The sequence below is a fragment of the Ptiloglossa arizonensis genome, chromosome 14 (assembly GCF_051014685.1).
Source record: "Ptiloglossa arizonensis isolate GNS036 chromosome 14, iyPtiAriz1_principal, whole genome shotgun sequence".
NCBI classification, from domain to species: Eukaryota; Metazoa; Arthropoda; class Insecta; order Hymenoptera; family Colletidae; genus Ptiloglossa; species Ptiloglossa arizonensis.
Window position 1 is genome coordinate 3599445 of NC_135061.1, and position 12014 is coordinate 3611458.

The following is a 12014-nucleotide window of genomic DNA, read 5'->3' on the forward strand; positions in this document are numbered from 1 at the left end:
TCTATTTACCCCAAATTTGTAGTTTGCGGTTTAGGTCTCGGTTCTAGTAACCTAGTGGCAGCACAGGTAAAGCGGCAGTAAATTGGCTTTGCGTTTGTAAACGAAAGTAGTTGCATCGTGTATTTCGTGATAAAATTGGACTCGAAAAAGAAATACATGTTCCTGTAATATAGACGCTTAAGTATTCAACGATCGTTACTCGCGATTGAATAGTATCGCTAGTCATGGTTCGAAGTAGCGACAAGTAAGCATAGCAACTTATCTAATAATTATTCTAGGTTAACTTTATTACGTTTACTCTTGCCAATTATTATTCGTTAAGTCGTTTTACGTTTTATCATATCAGTAATGGATACGTAGTGTAATTCCATCGTCTCGCAGAGATAGGCATCATAGAAGGCGATCGAGATCCAGATCGAGATCACGATCCGCTACACCAGAGAAAAAACGACGGCGGTCTAGGAGCAGAGACAGGGACAGGGAAAGGGACAAGGGACGACACAGAGAAAGACGAAGTCGTTCTAGGGACAGAGACAGAGAAAGGAGTGACAGAAGAGATCGTTCGGAAAGAGACAGAGACCGTGACAGGAAACGGTATGTTATAACTTGAATATAAGCCATGACTATTTTCCAACTTTGCGCGTTTAAGAAGATAGATCATGGCGAACCCTCTGGATGTTATACTTTTTGCAGACTTAAAAAAATTTCCAGATTGCGAAAGGAAATATGTTAATTACTTCCTTTGGTTGTAAGTTCTTATTAAAATGTGTATAATAATAGAATAATATGTTAACATTGATTGTTCTCGGTATACTAGTGGAGACAGTAAAGAAAAGCGTCTTACAGGCTCAAAGTCTTCGCGTTCAGGCAAAGATCGATCGAATAGATCGCGATCGAGAGAACGCAAGGAGAAGGAAAAAGGTGACAGTGATGAATTACCGTTCGATCATACCAAGTTAGATAAGGTAAGTTACGCGACAAGAGCAGTTTACTCGTTTTATTCAAAATCCGTCTTTCAATTTGTCGATACAACTGTTACAGGAAGAAGAACAGAAACGATTAGAACTGGAAATGCAAAAACGAAGAGAAAGAATAGAGCGGTGGCGCGCGGAAAGAAAGAAAAAAGAATTAGAAGCGACCAAGAAAGATGGTAAGGCATCCATTTTAGCAAACCTTCAGCTGCCTATGAAAAAGTGGTCTCTAGAAGATGACAGTGACGAAGAGACTCCTGTTGTTCAGAATAGTAACAAGGAAGTCAAGGAAGAAGGAGACACGAAAGAAGAAGTCAAGGAGATTAAGGAAGAAACTAAGGGCGAGGAAGAAGAAGTCGATCCACTGGATGCTTTCATGGCAGAGGTATACAAGCGCGTTCTTTCGTGTATTACCTCTCCGCATTATCGAATACAATTCATTGGAAATATTATCGAAACAGGTTCAAGAAGAAGTCCGAAAAGTAAACAAACTCGATAACAAAGGTTCGAAGAACGCAAATAATGGTACAGGTACAGGAGGTACTCAAAGCGGAGGTGTTGTTATCGTTACCGGCGTAGCCAAAAAGAAAGTGCAGAAACAGAAAGGAGAATTGATCGAGCAGAATCAAGATGGTCTGGAGTATTCTAGCGAAGAAGAGGGAGAGAATCTACACGAAACTGCTGCTGGTATAGCGAACAAACAAAAACGAGAACTAGCCAAAGTCGATCACGCCACCACCGAATATCAACCGTTTAGAAAATCATTTTATGTCGAAGTACCTGAAATCGGTAAGTCATCGATTCAAATTCGTATAGATCGGGAACAATATTCTTAATTTTAATGCTCTGTTTGATCTTCGTAGCGAGAATGACATCGGAAGAAGTAGAAGCGTACAAAGAAGAATTAGAAGGAATTCGCGTAAAAGGAAAGGGTTGCCCTAAACCTATCAAGTCATGGGCACAGTGTGGCGTGACGAAAAAAGAGTTGGAAGTACTGAAGAAGCTCGGCTACGAGAAACCTACTCCTATTCAGTGTCAAGCCATTCCAGCCATCATGTCTGGTCGCGATCTGATCGGTATAGCGAAGACAGGAAGTGGGAAAACGTTGGCGTTTCTGTTACCGATGTTTAGGCACATTCTCGATCAACCGCCATTGGCGGATGGTGACGGTCCGATCGCGTTGATCATGACGCCTACTAGAGAATTATGTATGCAGATTGGCAGGGATTCGAAAAAGTTTACAAAATCGCTAGGATTGTCGCACGTTTGCGTTTACGGTGGAACCGGTATATCCGAGCAAATAGCAGAATTGAAAAGAGGTGCTGAAATAATTGTCTGCACGCCAGGAAGAATGATCGATATGCTTGCCGCTAACAGTGGAAGAGTCACAAATTTACGTAGAGTAACCTACGTAGTACTCGACGAGGCAGATAGAATGTTTGACATGGGTTTCGAGCCTCAAGTGATGCGTATCATGGAAAATGTTCGACCGGATCGACAAACCGTTTTGTTCAGCGCGACCTTTCCTCGACAGATGGAAGCACTGGCTAGACGAATCTTGACCAGACCTGTGGAGGTTCAGGTCGGAGGACGGTCTATCGTTTGCAAAGACGTCGAACAGCACGTGGTAGTACTCGAGGAGGATCAAAAGTTCTACAAGTTACTCGAGATCCTTGGCCATTACCAAGACAAAGGTTCCACCATAATATTCGTCGACAAGCAAGAGAACGCCGACACCCTTCTGAAGGATCTCATGAAAGCTTCCTACTCGTGCATGTCCCTTCATGGCGGTATCGACCAATGCGACAGAGATTCGACTATATTGGACTTTAAAGCTGGTCGGACGAAATTATTGGTTGCAACATCTGTCGCTGCGAGAGGTTTAGACGTGAAGCATCTTGTTCTCGTGGTGAATTACGACTGTCCGAATCATTACGAGGATTACGTGCACAGATGCGGAAGAACGGGAAGAGCTGGTAACAAAGGGTAAGCTTTCGTACCAACGAGGAACGTTATTTAAAATATTACGACTACGAAACTGACATTTATTTTATTTACAGTTACGCGTACACGTTCATCACATCGGAACAGGAACGATACGCTGGCGACATACTTCGCGCGCACGAATTGGCGGGAGTTCCAGTTCCGGAACCGTTGCGCCAGCTTTGGGAAGGGTACAAGGCTCGACAAGCGGCCGACGGGAAGAAGGTGCACACCGGTGGTGGTTTCAGTGGTAAAGGATTCAAGTTCGACGAGTCGGAGGCAGCCTTGGCGAACGAGAAGAAGAAGTTCCAGAAAGCAGCTTTGGGACTGCAAGACTCGGATGACGAGGATATAGAAAACGACATAGATCAGCAGATAGAGAGCATGTTGGCGCCAAAGAGAACCGTTCGCGAGATCGCCAGACCGTCCGCCACCAATATCGCTGTTCCTGGACAGCCTGTACCCAGCGCGACCGACAAATTGGAACTAGCTCGACGATTGGCGTCCAAGATCAACATAGCCAAGAACTTGGGAGCGGAAGCAAAGGGCGCGACGCAACAGGCTGCCGAAGCTATCCTCAAAGGGGCCGGACCTACCAATCTCATCACTGCGAAGACCGTTGCCGAACAGCTAGCCGCAAAGTTGAACACCAAATTGAATTATCAACCTCGCGAGGAGGATCTCGTAGAGAGCGATGCAGAGGCCGGTGAACAAACGTTCCGCAAATACGAGGAGGAATTGGAGATCAACGACTTCCCGCAGCAGGCCAGGTGGCGAGTCACCAGCAAGGAAGCCCTCGCACAGATCTCGGAGTACTCCGAAGCTGGTCTGACCGTTCGAGGGACATACATAGCACCTGGCAAGGCACCACCGGAGGGGGAGAGGAAGTTGTATCTCGCAATCGAGTCTACTAGCGAATTAGCGGTCAGCAAGGCCAAGGCGGAGGTCTCGCGGCTCATCAAAGAAGAATTGATCAAGTTACAAGCGTCGGGGGCGCACACCGCGTCCCGTGGTCGTTACAAAGTCTTGTAAAGAAGCTCTGTTTCCGTTGTACATGCAATTTCACGTACCATGGTACATTGATTTCACCGAACTGCGCATGAGTAAAATTAGAGATTTATTATTAAACTTACAAATGACTATACAAACACTTTGTATTTAACGGTACAATAACGAAGTATACTTAACACTTACGGAAGTATCGATCCTGTCGGTATAATTGGTCCGCGAGCGAGCGAAATTCGGCGAGCACCGCGCAGCATTGTAACACGAAACTCGGACCAACGACGATCGCGACGCCGCGGGCGCCGAATTCCGATCGCTCGTCAGAGTATTTTCTATCTATCGTATCTGCGGAGAATACAACGGGAGATCCGACGGACACGTTGTTTGGTAACTTAAGTTAGGAGACTTTATTTACAACATGCATAATCACCCTCAGCTACCGGGTAATTATGCGCTTTTGTACACGTTCCACGTACTCCCTTTTCTTTGGCAATATTAAAAGATCGACGAAAATACATTCTACTTTCCTGTATATTACGTAGGCACTAGAAGAATCACAGTCATGAAATCGGCGGTTGCCGCTGACGGCGTACGCCATTAGGTAAACGAAATACTCAGCACCTTTGAAAACTACGCGCGATCGAGGGACCTCGGTTGTTGTCCAGCTCGCTCGCGCGACCCATCGAGTTTGGATCCACGTATCCATGGTGAACACCGCTACCTCTCATCCCCCGTTTCTCTCTCCATTACAGTTCTCACGTGATAAGAGTATGGACGACGGTACCAAGGAAGATCCTTGCGAGACATCCACCGATCGTGATGGCACTGGATATGTAACTATGAGCAATTTCCGCTCTCGTGAGCGCGCCCAAGGGCACCTCGGCCGCGATTCTAGGGCTCCTTTCCAATATTCTGGTAACTAGCTTCTCAGTCTCCGTAACGCAAGCACGTAACTGCAAAGTGGAGGGCCTCTTCGACGTTGGCTGAACGATCACGAATATGTCACGGTCCGGTGTCATCATTCCTCTAAGGGCACACTGTGCCACCTGAATCTGTCGTCCCAGGGCGGTCAGCAGCGCCTCCAACGTCACCGAATCTTTGTCCACCTCCTCGTCCATCATGTAGTATATTCTGTCCAGCTGTGAACCAACAAGAGAAACAGTCTTTGTAACATTTGAATGTTGACGAAGTAGCGTACCAACAGGTGTGGAACGTCGTGTACCTGTTTCTTGGAGTAGAACAGCTTCGCCGCGCCACCGCACACCGGACAACAAGCACCTGGTGGTGTGAATCCGACGCAGTACGGTTCTTTCAATCGAGGACATTGCACCAGATCACCGCAACGAGGCTTGGCTTGATCGCCGATCAATCCAACAGCTACGCAAGGACCAAAGTAGTCAACGACCGTCCTCTCCGCCCATGCAGCGCACTCGTTCGCGTAGACCTCGCCGTTCACACCGCAGACAGGACCTCGCAAGGTACATCCTTCCAAACAACGTCCCCTGTAGCCGATAGTAGCCCCGGCGCGAATCATACCGCACACGGAACGATGCTGACGATTCTCTCTGTCGCAAACCGGCCCGCTGAACTCCTCACGTGGATCACAGTCCAATGGAACGCATTCGTATTGACGACAGGGCTTGTGGAGCCTGGACAAGCAGACCCTCGTCTTCCGGACGCACTTCTCCGTACTGTCGCAAGGACTCGTGGCGCACGGATCACGGGACGAGCAGCTACCGAACTCCACCTCGTTCGCGGAGAGATCCGCGCACTTGGCCAGGCAACCGGAAGCGAAAGTGAAGCCCAATCGTCCGCAGACCGGCACGTAATGGGCCGGACAGTCACACGGCAACGAGGGAACCCTCGATTCACCGCAGCTCCTCTTCGAACACGTAAACTCGCCCTCGAAACAATGACACGGATTGCATTCCAGGTAGAAGTTCGCCTTGTGAGCGATGAAACGATCGTGCACCCAACAGGAATTGAACTTGAAGCAGTTGAGCGTCTTGCACGCGACCAGACCGCGCAACGTGCACTGGCAGATCCTTAGACAACCCTGTTGATCGAATCGCGGTATCTGTACCCAGGATCCGACCGGTACCATCTGTTTCGACATCTCTCCCAGCGAACAACCCGGTACGCAACGGTACACCTCGCGTCCGTGGGGAAGCAGCTCGCAGACCTCGCCCTGTGCGCACGGATTGCTCCTGCAGGGTGTCATGATGTCCTCCTCGAGGCGAATCACCGACTCGTTGTCCTGTGGATCCTCCAAAAACGGTCTCAACGACACGCAGGGAGCGTCCGATCTACCTGGGGACAGTTTAGCGCACAACGTGTTCGCGGTGTGGGGTCCCGTGATGGCGGACCAGTCCACGCAGCTGGCCATCAACTCCAGACAATCCTCTCGACAGAGTCTCGTCTCGTGAATCCTGATCTCGCACGGTCTTAGCTGCAACAGACAGGCAGCTGCGCGCAACGTCTCCGGTGGACAAGAAGCAGCCGCGCGAACAGGTACACCCAATCCTCGAACGATTCCACCTCTGGACCAGTGATCGGCCTCCCATTTGGCTGCCTCGTCGGCAGCTGCCGAGCATGTCCTGTCGAGGAACGAGCAACACGATCTAGAAGCTATCCGAGAAACGATCGAAGGGTTCCTTACCTGAACAACGTCGTCGACCTGTCGTTGAATCGAGCGCAATAGGACAATCCGGAGCAGCCCATCTCGCAGGGGTCCTCCGCGTCCTCGAGACACCTTCTCAGCTCACCCTCCAAATTCGAGGAGAGACATTCCGCGTCCAATTGGACCCACGCAAACTCCCAGTCCGCCTGGAACGCTCTCCAACACAGATTCTGACACGAGGGTTTGGTCGCTTTGGTGCAACACGACAACTTGCCCGCGTCCAGGGGCAGACGCGCCGGTTTCGAGGATCCGGACTTCAACAGACAACTCCAGAGCGGCGATTGAGGCAATACCGGTCTGCACTTCTCCGACAGAGCGTCCATGATCTCCTGCTCGGTGGTCGCTGTATGGAGGATCTTCTTGCAAGTTTCCAAACACGCCGGGGTGGTAGCCTCGTTACAGCAATGGAGATCTGTCGCGAAACGGATACGTTTAACCAACGAAACCACGAAAGAGAAACAATCCACCCTCCCCTCCTAATTGTCGCTTACGTTGTTTAGGGTCCTCGGCGTGTTTCACCTCGGCGACGCTTTTTAAACATTTCGGAACCTGATGGAAGCAACCCTTGCTACTGTACATCTTCAGATTCGAGGTTTTCCCAGGTTTGTAGAACAGATCACGGCATATGGACCTGCAGGTGTCGTTGGACACGTTGCTGCAACAGTGCTCCGCCTCCGCGCGCCTCTCCAAACACGAGAAGAACTCGGGCTCGTCGCTGGGTCGGCACGATTCGCTCAGGTGTCTCCTCGAGCCCGACACCGCGCACGTGGACCGACATATTGGATTCTGTGCCAGGTAACAGCAACCCCTTCCGGTCCAATTTCCATGTTTCCTGATCTCTGCGCGGAGAATCACGATTTAAAAGTACGTTTCCATCGAGCAACGAATAATTCGCTCTCTTACCGTTTAGAGTAGAGTTGGCGCAGCCCCAGAATTCCGTCTGAAAATGAAGAACAGAGGCGAGTCGAAGGCAAGGGATATCCAGAGAAAAAGTGAAAACCGAGTCGGAACGTAAGAAAGTATCGTCAAGAGTCTCTCGTAACGCGAAACCATTGAACCGCGTTCCTTTCTTCGTACCGCTTGAAAGTATTGTCGTTGAATCTTGAACGGTTCGTCGTCGACGAACGTCTCGGATATGGATTAAGAGGATCGATTAAAGGCGGCTTACCAGCTCGAGGGAACAGAACTCCAGCAGGCGTTGTGTCGCGTTCTCCCTTGCCTCCGCTTCTGCGCCCAGCGCGACCAGAGAGATCTGAAAGCAACGCGTAATTTTTTTTTTCACTTTTTTTTTCTTCTCGTTTTCGCACGAACGACGATCTGGTCCAGGAGAAGCTGTTGTACGGGCACAAAACGTTCCACCGTGGAAAAAGGACTACGGAGGAAGAAGAGAGAGAGAGAAGAAAGAAAGAAAAAAGAAAAAAAGAAAACGACACAGCTGTATCTCTCCCCGATGGGAATTTCCACGATTTGGAATGCGCGGTGCAAAGCGTTTGAAAGTTATTAAGAATCAAGGACACGAGTACGCCACCGGTCGCCACGATTTCCTGTTGTTCGTCACTGAATGACAATAGACTGCACGGATATCGACTGGTCGGTCATTTAGGGGTTCATTTTCGATTCAATCAGCGTCCACGAGGACGTACAGGTCCATTCCGTACGCTCGTCACGGTTGCAAGTTACGACCATCCATCGGTCTGTGTGCGGTGGGTCCTGTTAGGTCTTTGGCGTTGCTTGGGTCAGAGGTGGTATTCGTTTACCGAGTTGTTTAACGTTTATTTTTCGTTTTTACTCCCGGTTGAATCCATCACGGGATATAATCACGGGAAATGTTTCAATAACGATCGAGTAAACGTTGTTCGTTCCCAGTTGAATTATTGCAAACATTAAAGGCGAAAACGATACCGAACCGAAAGGAGACGACGCACGTATTTCTGTCGCGGTGTATTCTGGGAGGTATGCGCGCTCAGAGTCCCGTCGCCATCTTGAAAGGGGTTGCATTTTTCAGGAGAAAATTTTCCGCCGTAAATATCCAGCGTGCTCGTCGCGAAAGAGACTCTCCGTTTAATCGGAATTACGATACACGATCTCGACGCGAAATTACCGGAAGGAATCGAATCGGGGATACACACGTAGGTGGAAAATAAACGTGGAGTTGGCAGCGTGTGTTAGACGTAGGGTTTCACGTTGCGTTTCCGGTGACTTGGCTTTTGAATTCACAAAAGAGCTCATCGGTAGTCAAGACGAACGGACAGCCTTTCTCGAGCTGTTTCTGCACCTTAAACTTCTCGTACGTCACATTCCACCGATGTCGTCGTCGCTTCGAATATTTCGAGTCTCGTGAAATATTGGTTAAAGAACACCGCTACGTGATTTCCTTTCGTTTCGAGCCAGGGGCTCCTTTGTACGCAGAAACGAGTACGCAGAAACGAGTACGCAGGGTGGTCCGTGGTGATAGGATTCGAATCGTTCGAGTCAAATGGCGAAACGTTTCCCAGGATTGCGTTTGCGTTTGCGTTTGCAAAATTTAGAAAACTACCGGGAGATTCGAACGCGTCAAACTGTTAAAATTTGCAAGCAAGGGTACCAAAGCCACGTAAATTATTCCCAATCGTCCTCGAAGACTCGTAAATCGATAATACGATTCGTATTGGAGAGTAAATTGCAATAAACGCGACCGTGTACGTACGATCGTTGCTAATGGTAAACAAAATGTTTATTTGGACGTAATGTCGCTTTGAAACCATAAAGACGCAAATGGACGAAAAGTGAAAGTCCCTCTGGGGGGATATATACTAGCGCGAGAAACGTACAAGGAATCTGAAAAACACGATTTTATCGACAATATTCTGTTTTACTACGATCGTAACGATAACAATGTCGCAGGTGGAGGTTTAACGTTGAAACTAACGACGGTGAAAGTATTACTGTTTGTGTCGAACCACGTACATATTTTCGAAGTTGGAAATGAGGAGATTAATTTACGATTAATTGTCTATGAATATTGTAGGCAAAGACGTTGTTAATAATTGAGTAATTCTAAAAAGAAGTTTCAAAGGTCGAATTGCCCCTTTGATAGTTCCATAGAGTGTCCCGTTCATCACCGGTCGATTTACTTTTTGAATAAAATTCACACGGTTCAAATAATCTTGATATTTGTTTTTTTATTCAAAAGTACAATCTTGGGAGTTAATAATGGAACAAGGTATCTTCCAAATAACCATCTTGGTTTTTTTTCACACACCACTGATCTTTTCCAAAAATGTTTGGCATACAAAAATTTGCGTTAAAAATGTCGATTTTTCGTAATGCGTTTGAATAATTTCCACGCGTTCGTTCACCGTGTACTTTTCCACGATCGATTCCCCATCTGTCCAGATAACATACGTCGAATTTCGGGTAAATCGGTTGCACGTTTGAAAAATAGCGGGAAATTGAGATCGACCGGTGACGATCGGGACACCCCGTAGCGTTGAACGTTTCCACTCCCGGGATTACCAAGCAGACTTTGGAGATATCCGAGCCTATTTTGGTCCCAGGACGGTGTATCGAAGTGACAATACGGTCCGTGGTCTCGCAACTGGTTCGAAAATTTGCAAGCAAGGCTACCAAAGCCACGTCGCTAATGGCCGGTAATGATAGCTCATCGATGATAACGCCTGCGAGTTCCAAGGAAGTTGATACTGATGAGGCCCATCAATTTCAACGTTAAGGAGCCCGGCGGACCACCCTGTCTTGAACGGTTCGTTGGACGATTTCAATGGAATTTTATTGGGAAACGTGGGGCCCCACCGATCTACGACCCCCTAGATGAAAAATAGAATTACGCCCGTAGGTACGTATTCGCGGCTACAAATTGCAAGGAAACACGATATCATTGATACGGTGTCCGCTTCTCGGAGTCGAGTGCGTCAATTCGTAATATTTGCGTATGAATGAGCCTACCGGGGGCCCCCTGGGGGGGTCCTGCGTAAATCTCTCAGCGGGCCCCAGTGTCTCCGATATTATCTCCAAAGGGGCCCTGCAGCCACTTTTAAAGAAGCTACAACCACGCGTGCACCCCACGTCGCTCCTTGGCCGAGGGCCTGTCGAAAAACCACCGTGCTTCCTCTCGTTTCTTTTTCTTCTTCTTTTCTCTCTCTCTCTTTCTCTCTTTCTCTGTGTATCTCTCACTCCCCTTTCACCTTTTCCCCGCGTTCCGTCCTCGTCTCGCAGTTTCCTTTTTATCCCCCGAGAGATCCTAATATATCCGTGGACACGGCATATTTTGTACCCTTTATCGTCCCCGGGGTCGGACCACTGATATTTATCAGCCGCGCGATATCGCGCTCGTCCGGCGAAATTATATTCCCTCGAAATTGTCTTTTTGAAATTCCCACGGAGATCCTCGCGCCGTATAATTAATAGATACAGTAGAACGGCCGTTATCCGTACGAACGAGAGGGGACAGACAACTTGGCTCGATAAATCGCTAATAATATACGGTGGCGACCGGCTATTTAAGACCGTTTCGTGGTTTAGGAAACAAACGTGACTCACGTTTCACGTATTCGATGATACGTCTGGTACGTTACGCTCGTGCGACCAATCCGTGACGTAACACCGATCGAACTTCGTTTCTTTTTATCCGTGGTTCGTAAATATCGAAGACGGGGTAATTAACGACCGCGCGAAAGAACAGGCTCGCGTGTGTATTCATTTATTTACACGTTTCTTTGTTTTGTACGTTTCCGTTTAAAAACTTGCTCTTCGGTACGAGTTCGGTAAACGAGTCGCCAACGTGTACGAAAGATTTATCTCCGTTGGTCGGGAGGATCGCGAAGATTGAAAAATCGGGTTGCGTAATCGATTTTTTTTTTAATCCGTGTCTCAAAATCTTCCCGTGTGTATCAAAACTCGAAATACAAGTTTCGCGTGTGCGTGTACCAGGACTTGAAATTGTGATAAACAATACCGGTGGACGTAAAGAAAAAAAAGAATTTTAGTAGAGTAGAAATGCCAAATGGTGATCGAAGAGAATAATAATGCTCGGTTACCAAACAAGACCAAATGTCAAAGTTAAAACGTATAAATAATATACACGTTCGTTCGAACTATCGTTGTTATTTATTAGTTTATCGTCGCGTAGGCATTCTCTCAATGTTTTTCATCGACAATTAAAAGTGTCCATACTGATTTCTGGCCCATTGTAATTCCCGCTTTCAAGGAACAATTTTTACCCCGGATTCAAGTAAAGAAATCATTCGTTACTTTCGTTGTGTTTTGATTTACATCCACTGTTGAAAATTAAAATTTTCACGACAGTATTACAAACAGACCAGTGAGATTTTTTCTATTAAAACGAATCCAAACATGTTACTTTTTCATATTCGGAAAGT

The 12014-nt window shown here is 47.6% G+C and overlaps 2 protein-coding genes and 1 long non-coding RNA gene across 5 annotated transcripts in view; 2 read left to right on the plus strand and 1 right to left on the minus strand.

Moving 5' to 3' along the window:
* Nucleotides 1-4481, plus strand: Prp5 (pre-mRNA processing factor 5). 3 transcript variants are annotated; one of them, XM_076326157.1, is made up of 7 exons: nucleotides 1-244; nucleotides 361-594; nucleotides 818-965; nucleotides 1042-1356; nucleotides 1433-1760; nucleotides 1835-2957; nucleotides 3032-4481. In XM_076326157.1, exons 1-7 carry the CDS (start codon nucleotides 225-227, stop codon nucleotides 3984-3986), a joined length of 3123 nt encoding a protein of 1040 aa, XP_076182272.1. In that variant the 5' UTR covers nucleotides 1-224; the 3' UTR covers nucleotides 3987-4481. The 3 variants fall into 3 exon arrangements, with proteins under 3 accessions (XP_076182272.1, XP_076182273.1, XP_076182274.1); XM_076326158.1 differs by having other exon boundaries at nucleotides 59-244; nucleotides 382-594; XM_076326159.1 differs by lacking the exons at nucleotides 1-244; nucleotides 361-594; nucleotides 818-965 and having other exon boundaries at nucleotides 1042-1150; nucleotides 1240-1356.
* Reck (reversion-inducing-cysteine-rich protein with kazal motifs) overlaps nucleotides 4049-12014 on the minus strand; it is a 24568-nt gene continuing 16602 nt past the window's right edge. The window contains exons 3-8 of the mRNA XM_076326160.1: nucleotides 7808-7891; nucleotides 7543-7579; nucleotides 7131-7478; nucleotides 6619-7051; nucleotides 5182-6556; nucleotides 4049-5098 (exon numbers count right to left, since the gene is read on the minus strand). Of these exons, the coding sequence (XP_076182275.1) occupies nucleotides 4715-5098; nucleotides 5182-6556; nucleotides 6619-7051; nucleotides 7131-7478; nucleotides 7543-7579; nucleotides 7808-7891 (2661 nt within the window). The 3' untranslated portion in view covers nucleotides 4049-4714. The remainder of the gene's footprint in view (nucleotides 5099-5181; nucleotides 6557-6618; nucleotides 7052-7130; nucleotides 7479-7542; nucleotides 7580-7807; nucleotides 7892-12014) is intronic.
* On the plus strand, nucleotides 6421-11607 carry LOC143154231 (uncharacterized). The gene is made up of 2 exons (XR_012994027.1): nucleotides 6421-7434; nucleotides 7550-11607. It is a non-coding gene; the product is annotated as an uncharacterized LOC143154231 (long non-coding RNA).